Consider the following 19,449-nt stretch of genomic DNA (forward strand, 5'->3'; position numbering starts at 1 on the left):
ACGGGACATTTGGCAATGTATGGAGAAATTTTTATTTGTTATATTGAGGGAGTTCCTACAGGACAGCCCCTACAACAAAGAACTGTCTGGCCCAAAATGTCACTAGGGACAGGGTCGAGAAACCCAGGCTGGGCTTCCAAACCCTGGCAACTCCTCTTCGACCAGAGCAGTTCTGCTTTTCTTATTTTACATATTGGAGTTCTATGTTCCTGCATGAGGTTTTGTTTGAAAAGTGTCGTTTTATTCTGCTTTAAAGAACAAGTGAAGCCCTGGCCAGTTTGGCTCAGTGGCTAGAGCATCAGCCTGCAGACTGAAGGGTCCCGGGTTCGATTATGGTCAAGGGCATGTACCTCGGCTGCAGGCTCGATTCCCGGCCCCGATTGGGGTGCGTGGGGGAGGCAGCCAGTCGATGTGTCTCTCTCTCATCGGTGTGTTTCTCTCTCTCCCTCCCACTCTCTCTGAAGAGCAATGGAAAAGATATCCTCAGGTGAGGATTAAAAAAAAAAAAATTGAAGACTATTGTGGTGGAAGACAACAACTCCTGCCTTCTGTTTTGTAGTTGAGGCACTTTGGGGCAAATCAAGGGGGCGTCTGTGATTCGGGATGAGGACGAGCAGGGGCAAATTCGGAAGTGTGGACCTGAGCCTCACCTGGCTGCCCAGGCTCTGCACCCCCCCACACTTCCCTGCCATGCTGAATGATGGATTGGGTCTGCCTGTCAGCTTAGGCCAGGGCTGGCATTTTGTTACTGTAAAGGGCTAGGTCATAAATGTTTTAGTCTTTGTGGGCCATACTATCTCTGCCACAACTGTTCAACCCTGTGTGGCAACACAAAAGCAGCCCTAAACAATAAGTAAATCTTTATTTACAGAAACAGGTAGTGGGCCAGATTTGGCCTGTGGGTTGTAGTTTGCCAGCCCCTGATTTAGACCCTACGTTGGAACCAGGTCTGCTTCACCTTTAGTCTCCCCGGCCCACACCGTATTGGCATATAGCAGGGCTGCCTCAGGGAACACTGAAGGTCAGTCGTGCCAGCGCAAGCACTATAAGATTTTAATGAGAATAACAAGTGGAAAAAGGCCCATCCAGTTTTTCCCAGAGAAGTTCTATGTATTGTTTAACTGTTTCCCTATGTAGGAAATTTAAGATGTTTCCAATTTCTTTATTAACAATAATACTTTGAGAAGTTCCTTCATACAAAACTTGTTGGCCTCATTTCTTATAATTTCCTTAGATAAATTCCTGGAAGAAGAATTACTGGGTCAAACAGTATGTATTGCTAAATTGCGTTCCAGGAAGGTGGTATTGATCTACATTCTGAACAGTAATAAGGGGGAGATATTTATCATATGCAAAGGATTTCTTTCAGCAGAATGTCATGAATAAAAATTTTGGCATCCATATGTATGTCCACGAATTAGCCCACTGTAAATTTGATGTTAGCCAATAATCATTTTGATAATAATGTTCTCCCCCATACTATATGACAGACTGGTGATAAAGGCACATTGCTTTACCTGCTAGTATCATCTAGCCCACCAGCTGAGACTGTGTTTATTGAGGACACGCAGAAACACCTGCTTCCCATTAGAGAATCAGAAGCTCCATGCTCTGCATGCCTGGTACTGGCCTACCTGCCAGGATGCACAGAGGCCCCTCCCTGTGAAATTCACCACCAGATATGTCATCAGATTGTGCATTTCCCTCAGGAAATTTCATTTAGGTTCATTTTGGCACACAATTGGGGGCAATTCTTGAGCAATTTCTCCTGTGATGCCTTGCAATGTGTAAAATTTTCCTACAACATGCTGCAAAAATCACTGGAAGAATACTAAAGATATCTGATAGTTGTCCAGTCACCTTTGTAACAGCAAGAAATATCTCTTTTGAACTGAAGTGCATGGTGAGCAAAATAAGTACATAAATACAGGTAGCAAATGTTCGTTCTGTCTTTTTCACTAGGTGCTGTTGGAACAGTAAGAGTGAAGGGCTGTGTAGGGTGTCTGACCCTTATGGTGAACCTTGGCATTTTCTTAGCTCTTTAGACTTTTCTACATTTCTCCAAATGAAGAAGAGATTATCTGTGACTAAAAAATAATAAAGTGTTATAGAAATATGGTCCAAGTGGTTACATGATGATGGGACTTACTTAAAAGTAGATTCCAGATAAAACTAATATATGAAGACAATGATAAAAATAAAAAGTGTTTTTTAAGAAGCTGCCCTATTAATAGCATTCTGCCGAGTGCCTTCCGTGTTCACCTCATCTGATCCTCCCAACAGTGCTCTGGGGTAGATACTGCACCATCCCCAGCCACAGGTGAACAGCTGAGGCTCAGAATGCCTAGCGAACGTGTCCAAAGGTACCGCGCCCCCAGTGGCAGAGCCAGCCCATGACCCGGGCCTAGCAGACGCTAGTGCCGCCTTAAGCGCCCACCAGCGGCTCTTTGGTGGTGCCTCTGAGAGAGCTTGGAGACATAGGCCAGCACTGTTAGGTCATCCCCATGAGAAACCAACTGACCAGTCTCCTGAGATACAAACCAAAATTCAGATCAGATTCATTTCTGGGCAGTGTCCCTCAAAGATCTGATGTAGTGGAAATGTTTTCAGTGCCAACCCTACAGAGAAGTGACCCATCAGCATCCCACAGCCAGTCAGGGACCGAGCCAGGGCAAAACCCCAGGTTTCCTGAGGCCCAGCCCAACCTCCTTTTCATCCTGCCAACTGCTGTTCCTGCTAACGGACGTCAGTTCCACTTATCAATTACACGGCCGTGTTCTGGAGAATACCAGCTGCTGTAAAGAAGCATAGTACATTAATCTAGACATGCAATAAAATTTTATAGAACCACACACCAAAACAAAGTGGTAAAATCAAAGCAAGGCTTACTCTTGAGTTAATGTATGGTGCTGATGGTATATACGTGGTTCTGACCCTGTGCTGTACTTACGTGAGGTACTGTCCTTGGGAAGCCTGGGTAAAGGGGCACTGAAACTCTGTACTATTTTTGCAACTTCTTGTGAGTCTTAAACTACTTCAAAATAAAAAGTTATAACAGTAAAAATTAATGTAATAGGAAGATGAGCTAAAAATATTTAATCACTTACTGTGTGTAAAGTATAGGGTTAAAACAGCCCCGGTGGGAGAGGTGCGTATGTAGTTGGTGCTTCCTTATATTGGAAGAGGACAATGCCAGAGTCCCTTCTGGGCCAAGCTCTGACCGAGACTATGATAACAGTGCTGAACTTCTTCCTCTGACTTAGGGCAGTGCTACCGTCCACTCCCTCAGCAAAGCTGGAACCCACAGCCCAGCCTCTGATCCTTGGGGCAGGGCAGGGAGCTGGGAGGATTTTTGCGTAATAGTTAAAAGCATGGGGTTATGATTCAAATCCCAGCTGCAGCTTTTTTTTTTTTTTTTAAATATATTTTGATTGATTTTTAGGGAAAAAGAAAGGGAGAGAGAACAACATCGATCAGCTGCCTCCTGCACGCGGCCTACTAGGGATAAGCCCACAACCCTGGCATGTGCCCTGACTGGGAATCGAACCTGCGACCTCTTGGAACATGAGACAACACTCGGCCAACTGAGCCGCACTGGCCAGGGCCCAGCTCCAGCTCTTGTTAGCAGCATGGTCTTGGGCCAATTACCTTTTTTCCTAAGTCTTACTTTCCTACAATGTTTAGAAATATCTCAGATTGCCTTTAAGATTAAATGAGAAAAATACATGTTCAGAGGACTGTAGTTATGAATACACTGATGCTGATGCTGAAAAGGATTCAAACTCCTTCTCCAACCGAGCAGTCACAAAGGCCGGTCCGTTTTGCTTCCTAAGTGTCTCTCAAATCCTCCTCACTACTCACTATTCCCCTAGTTCAGGCTGGGATGTTGCAACGTCCTCTAGACTTTATGTACCTCATTGTTAATGAACAACTTTCTAAAAGACAGTTGATCCTGGCCCAGCATGACATAGAGAAAAATGCATGTTTGCATGTTTAAATCCTCCCATGGCTGGTCCTTCCTGTGGCTCAGGTCCTGGCCCATAGGTCACTTCTTTAGCCATGCCATACCTGGACACCCAGTCCAAATTGTCCCTCATTATATCATCTGATCCTCACACAAGCCCTGCGCTGGAGAAGGGGCAGTTGTGAGCTATATAACTGCCTAAAAATAAAGATGTTGAATGCATATTGTCTGCCCAGTTCTCCTTGTGGGGTTGTCCTACCCGCTTTGTGAGGTGCCTGTGGAGCATTTGGCAACTCCATGGAACACTGGAAGGGTGCTCTTGTCACCCCAAGGAAGGTTTGCACACACCTAGTTCTGATTTCGCTCTTGAGGAGTGAACCCTGCACATTCAGAGTCCAGAGCCGGGCCCTGAGGAGACAGGATGTCACCCCTTTAGTTCTTGGCATTGCTTGTATGGCCATGCACTTCACTGAAGCCAACCTCCAGGCTACTGGACATCTGCTAGGAAGAACTTCCACCCTCCCTCCCAGTGCCAAGATACATCCAGAGTGGCCTCGCTTTGAAGGAAGTCTGGATGGGGGGCGGGGAGAGGTAGGCATCCATCACACTGTGCAGAGCATTTTAATAGAGTATCTGATTCACGAGATAAAATGACATTTTGTCTGTCTGTGGTCATCTGAAGCAATCCATGGCCACGGAATTTCCTTGTGATAATCCTATTCTAACTGGGCTGGGGGCTGAGGGTTGATGCAATGTCTGTCCCATCCTCGGCAGCTCTCATTCACTCTTGAGCTAACCCTACCCTCTGTTTACAAGAGAGAGACTCACTAGACTGCCTGTTCTCCCCACTTGAGGACGCACCCACACTACAGCCCAAGTTATCATCTGAAAAACGAATCTGAGCATTGCTCTCCCCTTCTTCAGACATCCAGTGACTACGGATCCCATCAGGCAAAATTCTAATACTTCACCCTGGCAAATAAGATTCTTGACAACTTCAGCTGAATGCTGCAGCCTCATTTCATCCCTCCTGTCAGCCCTACACTTCAGCATGTCAGTCTATGAACATGCTCTCCTACTTCTTATCTCAGTCCCTTCATGCACATTGCTCCTTTACCTGGGATGCCCCATGAGAATGAGCTCAGTCTGGGGCAGTTAAGTCCAGGGGAAGCACGACTGGACCCTTGGAGGGGAAAGTAGGAGGTGAGATATTGCTAGACAGGAAGGGAGGGAGTGCTGACCAGCTTTCCTGTTCCTCTTCCCCATCAATGACAGTCAGAGGCATCTCCTTAATTCTTTTAGGATCTTAGTTTGGCAACATGGGATCTACTTTCTGAAATCTCTTTTGGTGATGGCACTTTTTTATTGCAAAGCAAAGGAAAACCGAGGAGTTGAGGAGGTGGAAATCATGCGTGGAAAACATTTTTAAAATTTTTCCACTAAAATATGCATGGAGCAGGAGCAAAAAATATTTGAGAAAACATGGCATTTTGAAAGGCTAATTGGATGGGGGTGAACATATTGAAATGATGTTCTGTTATTGTCAGAAATAATGTTTTGCAGACAAGCTATTTGTGAAGAGAGACCAATCATTGTTGATGGACAAAGTGCTCTCAAGAATGCAGCAGTGAGAGTGCAGACCTGTAGTGCCTGCAGAACGGTGTCAGCATGAGCTTGGAGGGAAAGAATGAGCACTTCTGACTTGACTCTGACTGTACAATTTGACCTGCAGGGCCCACATGCACAGACCCAGGGTTGTTTAACAAGATCAGAAGTGGACTTTTAATGGTTTGCTGACCACTTTGCCCCTGAGATGAGGTCTGATAGTTAGAATTCAAAAACTAACACAAGCCTATCTTCAGCAAACATGTGTCTCAAGTTTTAGAATTCCATTCTGATTTCAAGTACCATTCCCTATTCCCATACCTCAGTGGAATAATTCTGTCATCCAGTATTTCATTGTCCACACTACAGTCCACCACTCTGTCTGCCTGAAAAGATGTGATGGAATTCTTTGCTCAGACCACGTGTCCCTATTTTGGGTTCAGGAGCACGTTGTGAGCTCTCTGGCATCAGCTCCAGGAATGGACAAGGATTCCTTGCAGATTGTTCTATTCTGATCCAAGTTTAACTTTTTTATGCAAAATAAAATTGCCCCAACAGAAACATGAATGGGGAGGGGGGAAGATAAAGCAAAAATACCTTGGAATGAGAAATGGGAGATTCTTTCAGGGAGGAGATGCAGGAAAGTCAGAATTCATTTAACACTGATGAGACTGCCAAAACTATCTTTGTACACCCCTGATTTAGACGTGTATCATCCATGTTGCTGACGTGTCTGGCCCCTGCTCCCCTGCATCCTCTGCCCTGGGAAAGTGCTTTCAGGGAGCCAAGCACAGGTCCTGCTGCCCAGCTCCTCAGAGCTACCGTGACCAGTGGGAACCCAGATCTCAACAAATTTGATTTAATTTCCTAAGAAAATGGGCCTGAAAACAGGACTTTTGCTAAGTGTTTGTATCATCAAGTTATTTAGAACAGAAGACTTGGAGACAGGCCCCAGTGTTATGGTCCCAAAGAACTTGTTTATATAAAAGTACCAGCATGGCCCTGCCTCTCCTCTCTCAGAGTCCAGCAGGGGAATGGATTTGGGGGACAACTTCACTGTCCAGCCTATGTGATAAGTGTTCTTTTCTCCACACTCTCTGTACCCCATTTTCCTGCATTATTTTTCTACTGGTCATTTACCTCACCAAATGCAGTGTTTTGTTTACTTGTCCTGCTTACTGTCTGGTCTGTGTCCCCACCCAGTCCCTTGAATGTACATTTCACACACACCTAGAAGAGAAGGTCCTTGCCCAGAGTAGGTGCTCCATGAGTATCTGTTGAGTGAAGGGAGGCATGAACTTGCTCACCTGCAGGAACTGAATGGGGCAGGACGGTCAGTTCGAATCCCACCACTAGATCTTTAGCCCCCTCCCCCTCTTCCCCAGATGCCCCTGATAGATGCTACAAGAGTCTTCTGTTTTCCACCTCTTTGCAGAGCATCGGCTGTGACGACTACCTAGGCTCCGACAAAGTGGTGGACAAATGCGGGGTGTGCGGAGGCGATAACACAGGCTGTCAGGTTGTGTCGGGCGTGTTTAAGCACGCCCTCACCAGCCTGGGCTACCACCGCGTTGTTGAGATCCCCCAAGGAGCCACAAAAATCAACATCACCGAGATGCACAAGAGCAACAACTATTTGGGTAAGCTTGGTCTTTTTCCAGAGGAAACCATCTGTCACTCCGGGTGGTGTATTCCCTCCAGGATCGTGAGGTGAGCCCAGCAGTGCCCAGAAGTCCTCAGACACGTAGAAGGCGTCACTGGGAATGACAGAGCACCACCTTCCCCTTGAGTGAGCAGCTCGGGTGGAGAAAGTTTAAAAAGTCCTAATTGAAAGGAAATGCTTAATATTTACACAAGCAAACCATCGTGTGTTCTTTGTAAGAGAAACATGGTTATGAATTCAATATTGGGCTAAATTGTGTCTCTGAGATGGGGAGGCTCTTTGAAAAGCCCAGAGATCTGCGAGCCTTTATTGCGTTGGAGTTTGAAGTGGCCGGGGCAGGTGACGATCCTGACTAGACCTTCACTGCCTGGGGTCTAAAGCAAAAGCCATTTTTCTCTTCTTTCTGCCTCATCTGCCTGGGGCAACAGTATGTGTGTATCTTCTGAACAGCTGCAGAGCTGCTCAGCAATCATTGGGGGCAGTATCATCAATAATCAGGCCATTTTTAACCCATTTTCCCACAAAAGGAAATCTTTGTTGCTTTCTGAGGTCTTACAAGTTAATTTTTACCAATTTCTAATTTAAGTAAGCATATACAAGTTGGCTAACAAAATACTATAGGAAAGCAATTTCTTAAAGACTTTTAGCGAACAATAGTCATTTTTAGTTTTGAATTATTTATTTAACAGGGACTTAAATAGCACAGCCATGCCAGGCACTGTTCTTCCTGCTTCCCCTGCTAGATCGCTAAACACTCAACAGCCCTCGGGGACAGGAGCTGTTCCATCCCCATTTTATCCATAAGGAAACAGGCACAGGGAGATAATAAAGCTTGTCAAGGTCACACAGTAAGGAAGAGGTGGGGCTGGGATTTGGACCCAGGCTGTCTTTTCCAAGCCTGGTAGCATATTGAGGGATAATGCCCGGGAGCAGTTCTCAGAACCTAATTTTTCTGGTCTGCCATCAGCCACACAGTGGTCAAAGGCTGCAGCAGTTGAGAAATCGTTAATTTTGTAAACATCGAGTATTGAGCTCTTCCTTCTCTGCCCCGTCAAAAGCAACCCAAATTAGCCTCTTAGTTATATTGGTGGGAGGAGGGAGGGATGGCAGACAGAACTCTGAGACAAACCCAATCAAAGTGGAAAGCTTTACATTTGCTCTGGCAAACCCTGGAGCCATCAAAGTGGCAATAAGCCTAGGTTCCCAGGAAACGGTTTATGTGTTATCTAAAGTTATAAAAAATAGTCTTTGTGTGTTTCCTCCTTTCTTTTGTATTATTAAGAGACCACATTCTCCATAAATGTAGTGTCTTCTAGAGTGGAAAGTATTCTTCAGTGGGTTATTTGAAGTGTGATTGTGTTCAAATACACCAGGAAACAGTGCCACTTCTTAGAGCTTTGTGTTGTTTAGTAAGTTTTCCCTGGCTTGAATTAGTCCTGTTCAGAAATCCGTTTTTAAAGTTGTGCCCTCTGAACGCAAGATCCATGTCCTGGGTGAGTGAACACTGGCCGTCTGAACAAAACTGCTCAGCATTTCCACGTAGCATATGAAATACAAATCCTGACCTTAGAAGTCTTCATGAGAAGGATAACAGATAGTCAGGACCCAGCAGAGCCGCTGGAATTTATAGCAATGAACATATATTCATTGCTTTCTTTTTGTCTCAGAGAGCTTGTCAATAGTCAAAGCTTGGTGGAATCAAAATTCCAGGTCCCCTTAAAAAAGATGAAGAGGAGACAGAGGAGAGTGGAAGTACCCAAAGTCAATGAGAGGGTGATTCAGAAAGTTGAGTTAAACTTCCTATGCCTACCATCAGTGGGGTGCATGAGAAATTCAGAGTCTGTGGCAATATTACATGATGCCACGTGGGCAAAGGAGGAAGAGTGGAAACAGAAGAGCAGGCTATGGTGGAGGAGGTTCCAGAGGTGATAACCAGGAGATTCTGGCTATAAAACTTAAACATCACTGGGGATGCCCTTTTCTTTTAAATTCTTTTTTTAAATTGAGATATAATTCATATCCCATAAAATTCACCCTTTGAAAGTGCACAGTGGTTGGGATGATCTTTTTCTCATCACAAGTGTTCTCTTTACCTATCCGACTTATCCTGCTAAATCTTCTGTTCTGTGAAGTCTGTATATTTTAAAAGTTAAAATTGCATGGGATTGCTTACTTTCATGTGTATAAGCCATTAGAGCACAGGTCTGTCTAGCTATTTTTGAACTGTCCAGTGACTATTTTTTGCATTACACATTTCCAAATGTTGAAACATTTTTCAAAGACATATGTGGTGGGTTTCTCCACAATTTTCCAGGTAATGATGAAAGTTTTGGTTTTCTTACCTTGTTGGCTATGTAAACTGTATTTTGTATAAAAGTTTAACTTGGTTCACGTAATTGATTTGGCTGTTTGCATGCATTTGTTCTGCAGAATAGGTAATATAGAGGAAATGAATAGTTCAGATTCGTATCATTGCTTTTGAAAAATGTACAAATTAAATTTTTTTTCAGTTGCCCTATTGTTTTCCAGAATTACCTTTAGTTATTTGCAACGCAAACCAAACTTTCCTTGTGAAACACTTCCTATTTTTTAATGTCTGACTCTCTGAACTTGATAGAGATAATCACTTAATTTGAAAAGGTTTTTTAAAACCCTCAATATTTAAATGACCCTAGGCCACTCACTCAGTTAATCACAGTAGTCATGCTATATGATTACATAGCACTTTGTCTCCAAGCATTTTTATTTGCATGGTCTTCTGACTTTTAAAACGGGACGTTCTTTACTTTGCTTGCTTCAAAAAGAGATTTGGTGTGTTAGTTACTAAAGATGCAATTATAGAGTTAGGCTATGAAAGTGGAAATTTAAAAATCAAAAACTATGTAGAAGGAGGAGGCATGTATACCCAAAACTTTGGCTAATATGTAAGTAGTAAGTTTATGGTTTATTTTGGTTTGGCCATCAATAACTGGACCTGCTGGACTCGGGTTCTGAAGGCCTGAGTTCTAGCCCTGGCCCTTTCATAATTCATAGAGGGACTGAGCCACGCGGAGCTGGGCGGACAGGCCAGCATCACTTCACGTCTCTCTGGGCAAAGCTGGAGAAACCATGACGTTGAATAGTGCACAGATTTCAGGAGATAGGATGTTTGTCTCATTTTAGGTTAAAACCAATGAAATTCTACAGAATTGAGCTCCACTTTTCAGTGGAGTGGTTAATTTGAATGTTTACATGCTCTAAAATAGAGACTAGTAGGTGGTTTATAGATTCCTAGTTGTTTTTTTAATAGAAAAGACTTTGGAACCCCTATATCTGTGGTAGGCTATGTATTTTCCTTTTGCACATGAGTTACTCAGAACCCTTCTTTTTGGAAATAAAAAATTAAATCTAATTTTACTAAAATGATTGACATTTTATATTATTTGCCTCTTCCTTAATCAGATGTAAAATTGTTTTAGCTGAAATATCAGAGTTTGGCATAGTTCAGCCTGCTCAGTTTCCTAATGTCATTCTGTAACAGTTAAGAAATCAGACATAAAAGCATACCAAACAAAACTTGGTTCTAGAGGACACGTTCTACCTGCCAACATGTTACACTGTCACAGAGCCTTAGATTTGGAAAGGATTTTTTTAAAGGTCTGTGAGCTTTTAAAAATAAACTGGCAATATCTTTACTTTTAAGTATGTTTTCTTAAACATTTTAAACAATAACAATAATGATCCGCATTTTAAATATCAAGTATCATGGATCATCTATAATTTGCAAACTTTTATTTAATTTATTAGTTGAGCAGCTTTCTATATGCAAAAGACTGGAGAACTTTAAAATGATGTCTTGTATTTGTATGACAACCCCAAAGATTTTTTCATATGCATTGTAAAAATTTCGAACAGTACAGATGATATAGAGCAAAAAGATGAAATTCCTCCTTCATGCCAACCCCATAATTGATCCACTGCTTTCAAGTGGAAAGACAGAGATAAATAGCCACTCTTAACAGCTCAGTGGGGATCACCCAGTCCTTTGGGAAAGTGCAAATAAATATATATCCTAAAATTGATATTACTGCACACTTTTTGCAGTTTGCTTCTATTAATATTATATCATGATATCCTTTCATATGAATACATGTAAAGCTCATTCATTATTTTTTTAGTGTAGAATATTCCACACAATAGGTATAACACCATTTAAGTATTTCCCTATTGATGGACATTTAGGTTATCTTCAGTTTTCTAATACTACAGATAATACCTTTTAGATTTTGGGTTCAAGATGGCAGACAGAGTACATGAGTTTTTCTTTCCTTCCTCCTAAGATTCATCAAAATGATACTAAGGGAATAAGAAAAGATATAACCTACAACCACCAAGAAAACAGGAGGGGGCATCTGTTAAATAATTTAAACAGATTTCTGGACAAAAATCAGAGCCTAGGTAGCAGGGGGACTGTGAAGAGGAGGGGCCAGCTGCATGCAGAGGCTAAGGGGCTCTGAGTCTGGGGGACAGCAAGCAAAATGGACAGTGGGATGGGGAAAAATGGGGGAGTAGTGAAAAAACTTGTATGTGAACAGGCATCCCTGCACACGCATTCAGAACGCTGGCAACTACCTCCTTTTCCAAAAGCCGAAGGGAACTAAGGCATGGGTGAGGGCATTGGTGCTCCAAGACCTGTCTTCACTCTGAATTGGCAGAAGGAGGAGCTTAGTGACGGGCTCCCTCTCTCTCACACTGTAGAACTTGGCCTATGACAGGCCCTGCCAGCGTGTACAAAGTTCTCAGGCAGCCGTCCCATTGCTTTGTCTAAAATACCAATGGATAGCTGAAAATAACATGAATGGACAACCAAGAATCACGAAACAATTTTTTAAAGCCTGTAGCGTGAAAGAGAAAACCCAAGATAAATAACTGGAAACATTGTTTCTAGAGAAGGAAATTTAAATGTTCTCTAACAAGTAGTGCTTCCATGAATATTGAAATGCATATATCCTTTCATACATACATAAATATTTCTGTAGGATAGACTCCTAGAAACAGAACTTGTAGGTCAAATGGAATGAACACTTAAAAATCTGAATGGTAAAGCAAAATCCCTCTCCAAAGTAGTAGCAGCAATTTGTGCCCCCACCAAGAGTACATGAAAGAACCCTTTGCCACACCCTTACCAACACTAAATATTATAAATGTACCTCATTTTTAGTATATTTTTTTACTAACACTTTCCTGACCACTAATTTTTACCATTATTTGTACTCCTATATGAATTTGCTATTTTTAAATTGTTTGTAGTTTTCTCACTGATTCTAAGAACTCGTATGTATTAAGAATAATAACCATTTTCTGCTTTGTGTATATTAGTCTTTATTTTGTTTCCCCTCTCTTTATGATGTCTATTACTATGTACAGAAAATTTTTACTCTTTTTTTAGCCAAATCTGTCTTTTTTTTTTTTTTACTTTTGTCTTACTTAGAAAGAGCCAGCCCACCTTCAACATTATAAAATTATCCTCTAATATTTTCTTCTATGACTTTTATAATCATCTTTTTTATATTTAAATATTTAATCCATCTGGAATTAGTTTTTGTGTATGGTATGAGGTAGGGAATCTAACTTTTTTTGTCCAAATCGATAGACAGTTGTCCCAACACTATTAAATTTCCCCCACTAATTTGAAATGGCACCTCCACCATGTATTAAATTCAAGTATATGTAGATATACTTGTGGATTCTCAATTCAGGTTCATTGATTGTTTTGTCTCTTCCTGCTTCAGTACCATATTGTTTTCATTACTCTAGGTTTATATGTTTTATTCTTTTATAGGTCAGCTCTCTGCCCCCTCCGCAACTTCTTACCCAAACACTTTTTTCCTAAATCTTCTTACATTTGTTCTGCATACTCTTTAAAATTCATAAAACTTCTGCTAAGATTTTAATTGAGATTGCAATCAACTTATGTATTAATTTGAAAACAAAAAACTGTTTTCACAATATTGACTCTTTTGATTTAGGAGCATAGTATATCTTCTCACTTTATGTTCTTTCATAATAAATATTTATTTGTCTAGACTTTGCATATGTTTTATTAGGTTTATTCCTAGGTATTTTATAGTTTTTACTAATATGGTATAAGATATTTATTTCCATTATATTTCCATTAAGTCACATTGGTGTATGTTAAGTCAGTTTATTTCATATATTCATTTTGTATGTTAAGTCAATTTATTTTTTATGTGTGTGTATGTATACATATTTTTTTATTATTATTATTTTATTTTTTTTTTTTTTGGTTGAGTCACAAACCAAACCCAGGCGTAGTCCTTCCTCCTGACCTACGTTCTGTGTATATACTCATAGTCATTGGCAAATAAAATGTGGTCCCGGGAGGGGATAGGGAATACTTGCTAGACTCTTTTAACAACTCTACTAGTTTTTCAGTTATTTAATATGGATTTTCTAGGTGCAAAATTGTGATTATCTATAGATAATAAAAAATGTACTCCTCCTCTAGAGTATTCTACCTCCTCTTTCTTGTCTTATTGCACTTAGATACAGACCTCTTAAAAAATTTTGGAATGACCATAATGATAGTGGGCTTCCTTATCTTGTTCTTGATCATGGGAATGCTTCTAACAGATGTTTGCTGAAGTTTCTGATAGATATCTTTTATCAAAGTAAGGAATTTCCTTTCTGTCAATTGCCTTAAAGAATTTTTATTGGAACTTGCCCTTGTTTTGATAATGTCTAATTATCCTTAGTTGTAAATTTATATTTTTAGAGTTAACGGATATTTACTTATTATAGGTACACAAGTGGGTTTCCTCCAGTTACTACAATGGACTGAATGTTTATGCTCTCACCACTCCCAATTCATATAGTGAAATCCTAATCCCCAAGGTGGTGGTTTTAGGAGGTGGCGCATTTGGGAAGTGATTAGGTCCTGAGGGCAGAGCCCTCATGAGTGAGATTGGTGCCCTCATAAAGGAAGCCCCAGAGAGATCCCTGAACCTTCTGCAATGTGAGGTTACAGGAGAAGACAGCCTTCTGGGAAGTGGGCTCTCACCAGATACAGAATCTGCTGGCACCTTTATTTTGTACAGCAGGTCCTCAAATGAGGTCATTTTGTTCAAGTTCGCTACATTATAATGTTGATGAGATGCCATAGGAACTTAACTTTTGTTTGTATTAATTAACCTGTGGTAAAATTCGTTTCATTATATGTGGTTTCCCTTAAAGTCTCAGAACCTATCAATGAATGACATTGCGTGATGACCTACTGTACTTCCCGGCCTCCAGAATTGTGAGAAATAAATTTCTGTTGTTTACAAGCCACCCAGTCTGATATTTTGTTAGAGCTCCCCAAACCTACCAGGACAGTTAACTACATGTGATTTTTGTAATCATTTTTTATTTTTCTATTACAGTTGACATACAGTATTAATTAGTTTCAGGTGTACACCCAGTGATTAGACATTACATAGCTTACTAAATGATCATCCCAATAAATCTAGTACCCCTCTGGCACCATGCCTAGCTATTAGAATATTATTGCTATATTCACTATACTGTACTGTGCATCCCCATGACTGTCCTGTAACTACCAATTTCTACTACTTAATCCCTCCACCTCTTCCACCATCCTCCAACCCCCCCCCCCCCCAATCTGGCAACTGTCAAAATGTTCTCTGTATCTATGAGTCTATTTCTGTTCTGTTTGTTTATTTTGTTTTTCAAATTCGATTGTTGAGAGATGTGTACGTATTGCCATTCAGTTGTTCATGGCTCCTCCTCCTCCTGCTTCTTCATGATGACCCTTTACCATTCCCTGTCGTACTGGTTTGGTGGTGGTGGACTCAACAGGCAGCCTGCTCTCAGGGCTCCTCTGAGTGTGTGTGAGCAATGGGCAGACAGAGCAGAATCAAATCCACTGTCTCTTAGGGGTGTAAGGATTCAGTAGGATAAAAACATGAAGCATCTGGCATGATGAGTATTTAATACATACTTTCCCTACCTGATCTCAAGGCTCCAGTATTTATGAATGATGGCTTAACAAACTAGTTTTCCTTGTGCTGGCAAAATAGAAAGCAGCCTTCTCTTCTACCCCACTTCAGAAACCTCCAGGATTGTGCTGGTAGAAGTGTGAAACTTTACACCTTTCTTCTCAGGCATTAAACGCCTACCTGATTGAACTCAGTTGCTTAGAGCTGTGTGTCAGAATGGCTGCTGTGCCGTGTCTCTAGGAGTAGTTCCTTCTTCCCAGCAGAACAAAGCAAGAAACAAAGCAGATGTGTGTGTTCAGAACCTCCCCTGTGCTGACTCACTCTGCCAGAAGATGGTTTCTTTAGGGAATAAATTTATAGTCACATATCTAGATCCACACTGCACCCAGTGCTTTAAGTGGCATTTCTCTGTTCTCATGCCTGTTGAGTCTCCAGCTCTTGGCCTTGCCTTCCACTGGCCGCCCAGCACTCCCACTGAAATTGCCCTCTGCAGAGCTATCAGTCTGTGTGGGATGCTCTTGGACAAGTGCCCTAACTTTTCTGAGATTAAGTTTCCTTGTAGGTAACATAGGAAAACAATGGTAATTTCACAGAACTGTTGATTTTAAATGAGATATGTGTGTAAATACCTAGCATCTTAGAGGTACTCAGTGACTGTTAGCTTCCTTCCCTCCCTAGGTCAGTGGTTCTCACTCTGGCTGCATGTCGGAATCACAGGAGGCATGATGTTTGAGGCCTATTTGAAATATGTAATGCTTGGCTTGCACTTGCAGATGTAATTGGTTTGGGGCACAGCTTGAATATCAGTATTTTTTAAAGCTCCCTAGGTGATTCCAGTGTCTTTTCAGGATAAAAGACCATTTCCTTATTACAAGGGGTCAACTGGGGGTCTGTTTTCCCCTCCCATGCATGTGGCACTGTCTGGAGACATCTTTGATTGTTATAACTGGGTTGGGAGTGGGGTTGCTGCTGACATCTGGTGAAGAAAGGCCAGGGATACTGCTAACCATATTACGGTGCCCAGGACAGCCCCACAACAAAAAATTATCCAGCCCAAATGTCAATAGTGCTAAGACGAGAAATCCTGGCCTACATGAGCTCTAAGATCCTTTTTGATGCTAAACTTTCATGGGCCCCTTATTTCAGAATGGTGTCTAAAAAATATCAATAAATTTCTAAGGTGCTATTGGAATGATTGTTTTATCTACCATTAAGTCTGCATGTATCAACTCACTCTGAATCCTTAGTTTCCAATCCAAGCCCCCTCCTTCAGTTTACCTTCAACTTTTCGCTCAACCTGTTGCCTGTGGGCCTCTGGGTTGCAGCCCCAGCAACAGAATTTCCAGCTTGAAACACCTCATATAGCCTGCCTCTCTGGCACTCAGAGGCCGTACTTTCTTTCTTAATACATGGCAGAAAAATAAAGAGAAAATAAAAAGCAAAAAGAGTAAGCGTTTTCCTTCGAATTCCCATAGGACTTTGACCATATCTCCACTTTGGCACTTACCGTATTTTATTATAACTTACCTGTTTAGATGTCTGCTCTTTCCAGTTAGGCTGTGCACTCCTTGAAGACAAACTGTCCAGCCTTAGACATTCCTTCTCCCGAGCACCCTCCATATGCTGGCAGCAGTGCCAGAAGTGGGGACACAGAAATCAAAGCAGTCCTGGCTCTCCTGAGGCCACGCAGTGCTGTGCAGCCCGTTTGGGTTCTGTGCTCAGACACTCTGATCACGAGGCCTCGCTCGTGGCGCTGGAGTCCTATGTTTCCCACAGACTGTTGGAAACCTGGCCGTGCCTCCTTGGTGTATAACAGCACCCCGCAGTGGGACAGCGGCAGGGCTTCTGATGTCAGCATCTGCATTTATGGCTGAAGACACTGAGCCCAGCACAGCTGAGGAGCCTGCTGAGGTGAACAGTTTGTGAGTGGTTGAGCCAGGAACCAAATCCAGGTGCAGTCTTTCCTGTGACCTACATTCTACGTATATGCCCCTAGTCACTGGCAAATAAAATGTGGCTGGGGGTGGGAGTGGAGGAGAACCTGAACCTCCTCCCTCTTCCCACCATTAGAAGAAAGATATGCCCTAATTCCTTGCGGCCTTTTTGTCCCCTTCACACTGTTCCAGCCCTACCCCCACTATGACTTCAAACCTGAGTAAAATCATGTGGCTCACCCTCCTGTTACCAATCCTTGGGCTAGGCTGCCTTAGTTAAATCTTAGTCACCAGACTTTCACCATCTGCCTCAGCAGAGTTCTTTTGAAACTAGTATCTAAAAGAACATCTAGCTCTTAAAAAGAGCAGAACACTTTGGAGTAATGAAACATCATGTGGGTTTTTTCTCCTTTATTTGTAATTGTGGTAAATATATATAAAACATTAAAGTTATCATTTTAATCATTTTAAGTATATAATCCAGTGGCATTCAGTACACTTATGACTTTGTACAACTGTTGCCACTGTCTGTTTCCAGAAATTTTTCATCATCCCAAAAGCTATACCTAATAAACAATAATTACTTTTTCCCCCTATCCCAAACCCCTGGTAACCTCTTTTCTACTTTTTGTCTCATGAATTTGCCTACTCTAAGTACCTCATACAAGTGAAATCATACAGTATTTGTTCTTTTGTGTCTGGATTATTTCACTTATCATAATGTTTTCCAGGTTCATCCATGTTGTAGCATATGTCAGAAATTTATTCCTTTTTATGTATATACCACATTTTGTTTCTTCATCTATTGATGGACAGTTGGGTTGTTTCCTCCTTTTGCTGTTGTGATAATGCTGCTCTACAGGTATCTGTTTGAGTCCCTACTTTCACTTCTTCTGGGTACCTAGGAGTGGAATTGCTGGGTCATATAGCAATTCTATGTTTGACTTTTTGAGGAACTGCCAAACTCTTTTCCACAGTGGCTGTTTCCTTGCACAAAGGTTCCAATTTCTCCATATCCTCACCAACAATGTCAAGTCTGGTTTTAAAAGGATATTTTAGCTGTAGCTGGTTTGGCTCAGTGGTTAGAGCGTTGGCCCATGGACTGAAGGGTCCCAGGTTCAATTTCAGACAAGGGCACGTACCTCAGTTGCAGGCTTGATCCTTGACCCAGGCCAGGGCATGTGCAGGAGGCAACCAGTTGATCTGTGTCTCTCACATCGATGTTCCTCTCTCTCCCTCTCTCCCTTCCACTCTCTGAAAAGCAACGGAAAAAATATCCTTGGGTGAGGATTTAAAAAAAAAAGAATATTTTAGCAGGTGATATGGCACACAGCAGTGGTCTGCTTTCAGCATCAGGACAGGATGCTGAGATGGGCTTTGTGACCCTCCTCGCCACCTGCTGCAGGTAGTGGCAGCCCCAGGAGCCAGTCAAACCACAAACACCTCAGAGTTCTATCCTGACTCTGACCGATGGCTGGAGCTTCCAGATCACATGAGAGAAGGTGATCACTAGCAACTGGCTTCCTGTTTGGACTCAGTCCTCACCTTTTATTCAGCAGCAAGCTTCTATGATTCCTGTCCAAAACCAAATCTTCAAACAAAGTTCCCCTGCCAAGGAGACAGTACCCTCTTACTGCGATTTGGGAAGTTGCTGTTGTTTGTTTTCACACTCCTGGACTTAATTTTGCATTACATACTTTCCACCTGGTGTCTGATTCAGGAAAGCTCTGATGTCCTTAATCTGTTTACACGGGCTTCCTTTTCACTTTCACTGTCAGTCGCTCTGCCTTGAAAAGCTTTCAGATCGGCTGAGTCAAACAGAACCTTCTTTTTACTTAGCACCTTGTCACCTGATAAGACTGGGTGTGCCTGTTTGTACCTGGATTTGCCTTTAGTTCTGTGGGAAATAGTGAAGCTGCCATTTGTTTTTGCTTTTAATTGTATCATCTGTCTTTGACATATGCAAAGCATCCACACCTGCTTTTTTACACCTAATGGGATGCCTTCTTCAAATGCAGGAAACAGCTGCTGAGTGGGCTGGGTGATGGATTTTTATGGAAGTCGTTTGACAGCCCCATCCCTGCAGAGAGAGTAACATTCCCTCCCAGCCCACTCTGGGCGGCAGCACCTCCAGACAGCACCTCCAGCAGGGCTGCTAATCGCTCCCAGGTCTCCTCCCCAGATTAGGGTAATAGCTCAGTACCCATTGTCTGTGAGTCAGTGTGCATAATGCTGTCCCAGATCCGTCCATTTCCTAACCCACTTGCAGGTGCCTCTAAGCCTCCC

General features: G+C 42.2%; 1 protein-coding gene across 2 annotated transcripts in view; it reads left to right on the forward strand.

Annotated features, from left to right (window-relative positions):
- The window catches only part of THSD4 (thrombospondin type 1 domain containing 4), a 563,564-nt gene that overhangs the window by 427,170 nt on the left and 116,945 nt on the right, over nt 1–19,449 (forward strand). For both annotated transcript variants that reach the window (XM_081158486.1, XM_081158487.1), the window contains one exon: nt 7,005–7,209. In XM_081158486.1, the coding sequence (XP_081014612.1) occupies nt 7,005–7,209 (205 nt within the window). The remainder of the gene's footprint in view (nt 1–7,004; nt 7,210–19,449) is intronic.

The sequence above is a fragment of the Miniopterus schreibersii genome (assembly GCF_964146895.1).
Source record: "Miniopterus schreibersii genome assembly, chromosome: 1".
Lineage (NCBI taxonomy): Eukaryota > Metazoa > Chordata > Mammalia > Chiroptera > Miniopteridae > Miniopterus > Miniopterus schreibersii.